At 33.9% G+C, this 2894-nt stretch overlaps 1 protein-coding gene across 2 annotated transcripts; it reads left to right on the top strand.

Moving 5' to 3' along the window:
• The first annotated feature begins 460 nt into the window (after positions 1 to 460).
• Positions 461 to 2642, top strand: LOC107891896 (actin-depolymerizing factor). 2 transcript variants are annotated; one of them, XM_016816824.2, is made up of 4 exons: positions 461 to 776; positions 1643 to 1908; positions 2138 to 2332; positions 2438 to 2642. In XM_016816824.2, the coding sequence occupies exons 1-3, from the start codon at positions 762 to 764 to the stop codon at positions 2286 to 2288; spliced, it is 432 nt and encodes a 143-aa protein (XP_016672313.1). In that variant the 5' UTR covers positions 461 to 761; the 3' UTR covers positions 2289 to 2332; positions 2438 to 2642. The 2 variants fall into 2 exon arrangements, with proteins under 2 accessions (XP_016672313.1, XP_016672312.1); XM_016816823.2 differs by having other exon boundaries at positions 2138 to 2642.
• Positions 2643 to 2894: the final 252 nt, after the last annotated feature.

Raw genomic sequence — 2894 nt, 5'->3', positions numbered from 1 at the left:
AAGGAAATTGTTGAACATTTTAGGGATTCAATAAAGATTTCGGATGTTATAGATTTGGGGATTTCATGATTTGGAGGTTTTACGATTTGGGGAATTTGACGAATTTGGGATTTTAGTATTTGGGGAAAGTTTTGAATTTGATGGTTTGAGATGATTTGAGGGTTTAGGGTTTTTTTTTGTTTTATGTTTATTAAATTTATTTAATTTTTTTGCCACGTCAACGTTATTATTTAAATGTCTCCCACGTCATCAGTCAACTGGAACACCACATAACCAATATTTTTGACCGGCTATTGACTAACGGTCTGCTGATGGTTACCGTTTCAACTAGGTTGATATTTGAAAAATCTGTTACGTTGAGGGCCAAAATCAGAAAAAAAAAGGTTAAGGGCATATATCCAAAAACCCCCAAAGGTTGTGGGCTTTTTATACAATTATGCCTAAATGAAATTAAAAGATTGAAAAGCCAAATGATAAACGGCTAGCTCCGCAAAGAAGATGATGCGTCATTGTAAGAAAAGAATCGAACTCCACGCGCCTCCTTCCTTGCCTCTCAAAACACGCACAGATATGCTTTAATTACCATATTTATCTCAAAAGAATCAGAATAAAAAATCCTTATTTTTTAATTAAAAATTCAAAATAGTTTCAAAAATTTTCTTTCCATTTCTCCTTTTTGGTGGCTGCTTTTTTCCCCTTATTTTCTCTCCATAAGAACTCTTTTTCTCTTCATTCTCCCAATATCTTCATTTGAAGCAACTATGTCTTTTAGAGGAGTATGTCTCTCTTTCTTTTCGTTGTTTTACATCTGATTCAGTTTGGGTTCTTTTTGTTTTCTTTGGTTTAGCTTAAATTAAGTTGAAATTTTGTTTTTCCACCCTGAAATTTAAACGACGTTGAGGTTTTTATTATATGGGTATCTTCTATTTTGTTCATATTTTATTTTTACTTTTTCTAAGATTAATTTTCCATTGGCTAGTTAGATCTTAGCTTTTAGTTTTAGTTCTTGCATTTTTGGGTTCATGGAATAATGGATTATTAGCTTAGATTTGTTGTACAGTTCCATTAATTAAGATCTGGTTCAGTTTGGGTTCTTTTCAGTTTCTTTGTTTTAGCTAAAAATGAGTTGATTTTTGTTTTTCCTTGTTGAAACTTAAACAAAGTTGAGATTTTTATTCTATGGGCAGCTTCTATTTTTGTTATAGTTTAGTGGGTTTTTTTTTCCTGTGTTTGTAAGATTGAGTCTTCCATTGGCTAGTTAGATCTTAGCTTTTAGATTCTGTTCTTGGATTTGTTTTTCACGTTTAAGTTCATGAATAGTGGCGTATTAGATCAGATTTGTTTTACACTTTCATTTTTATTGTGCATTTTCTTCTTCAATTACAATACTAGCTCTCTATCTTGTTGTAAATACATGGGCATTATGATTTGAACCTAGATTAGGATGTTGAATTATGTTAGATTCTAGTGTCAGATACGGGTATGTATTTGATGCCAAAGCTAAGGTTTTTGGATTTATTGAACGAAGTTTTCTTTTTTTGCTTAAAAATGGAATGATTTTTCTTTAATATAAGAAGTCAATACTAATCAATTTTGGTTGGAGTAACCATTAAACATTGAGCATTTGTTTCTGGTTTTTCAGGGAAATGCATCGTCGGGCATGGGAGTGGCTGAACACAGCAAAAGCACGTACCTGGAACTGCAGAGGAAGAAGGTGTTCCGATATGTTATCTTCAAGATTGATGAGAAGAAAAAGGAGGTCATAGTTGAAAAGATTGGAGGTCCGACAGAGAGCTATGATGATTTCGCAGCCTCATTGCCGGAGAGTGATTGCCGCTATGCAGTTTATGACTTCGATTTTGTGACTTCCGAGAATTGTCAGAAGAGCAAGATCTTTTTTATTGCATGGTCAGTTTCCTCTTTCAATTGCAAAGTAATCCCATTCCATTAATTTGGGCTGCATTTGAAGTACAGAACTTTGTAATATTAAGTCAAGTATTTTGCTTTGCTTTCTCTTTAAGGTTCAGAAACTCAAGTTCTTTGAGTGTGAAAATCATGGAATTAGTTTTAGTTTCTTGTCATCGACTCGTTGGAGCTTTTCTGCTCATCGCCTTGGTTTCACCTTGTTCTTCTGCAGGTCTCCTTCTGTTTCGAGGATCCGTTCCAAGATGCTCTATGCAACATCAAAGGACAGGTTCCGAAGGGAATTGGAGGGCATCCATTACGAAATCCAGGCAACCGACCCGACTGAAATGGATCTCGAGGTGATTAGGGAGCGTGCACATTAAGTGTCCACTCCCGGAATTCACATGCTTAGGAAAACTTCCTAGAGGTACCTTTAGGGTTGTTTTATGGTTCAATTAAATTGCAGAATTAAGTCGAGTTACCCGTCTCTGACATAGTATGTCGTTATCATTATTAAATAACGCCTGAGAAGGCTGATTAGGAGGAGGATCAGGGTTGGAACATGGGAGGAATGTTGGGACTTTGGACTTCTCATTGCCATGATGCTTCTCAGGTGAAAAGGAGTGTGATTATTATGGATATTGACTCTTATTCGTGGAATGGTATTTCAATCTCTTGTGCTTTTCATCTGAAACTTTTCTAATTAATTGAAATATAAAAGTTTCTAAGGGTGATAATGGTTTGGTTTGTGATTAATATATGGGTCTTTTGATTTTAAAATATAGGGTAAAGTAGGAGAAATAGTCACTGAACTTTTATTTTTTATTTTGGTCACAATCAGTTTGAATATTAATAGAAGTTTGATGTGGGCTTTTTTCATTGGTCTAATATCAGTTTTAGTCTTCTAATGTTTATACATTTTATCAATTTGATCTTAAATATAAAATATTTAATAAATTTAATTTTTAACATTTACAAAATAGCAAGCA

This window comes from Gossypium hirsutum, chromosome D09 (assembly GCF_007990345.1).
Source record: "Gossypium hirsutum isolate 1008001.06 chromosome D09, Gossypium_hirsutum_v2.1, whole genome shotgun sequence".
Taxonomy (NCBI): domain Eukaryota; kingdom Viridiplantae; phylum Streptophyta; class Magnoliopsida; order Malvales; family Malvaceae; genus Gossypium; species Gossypium hirsutum.
The sequence above is the reverse complement of the archived record's forward strand: the minus strand, read 5'-3'. Positions and strand labels throughout refer to the sequence as shown.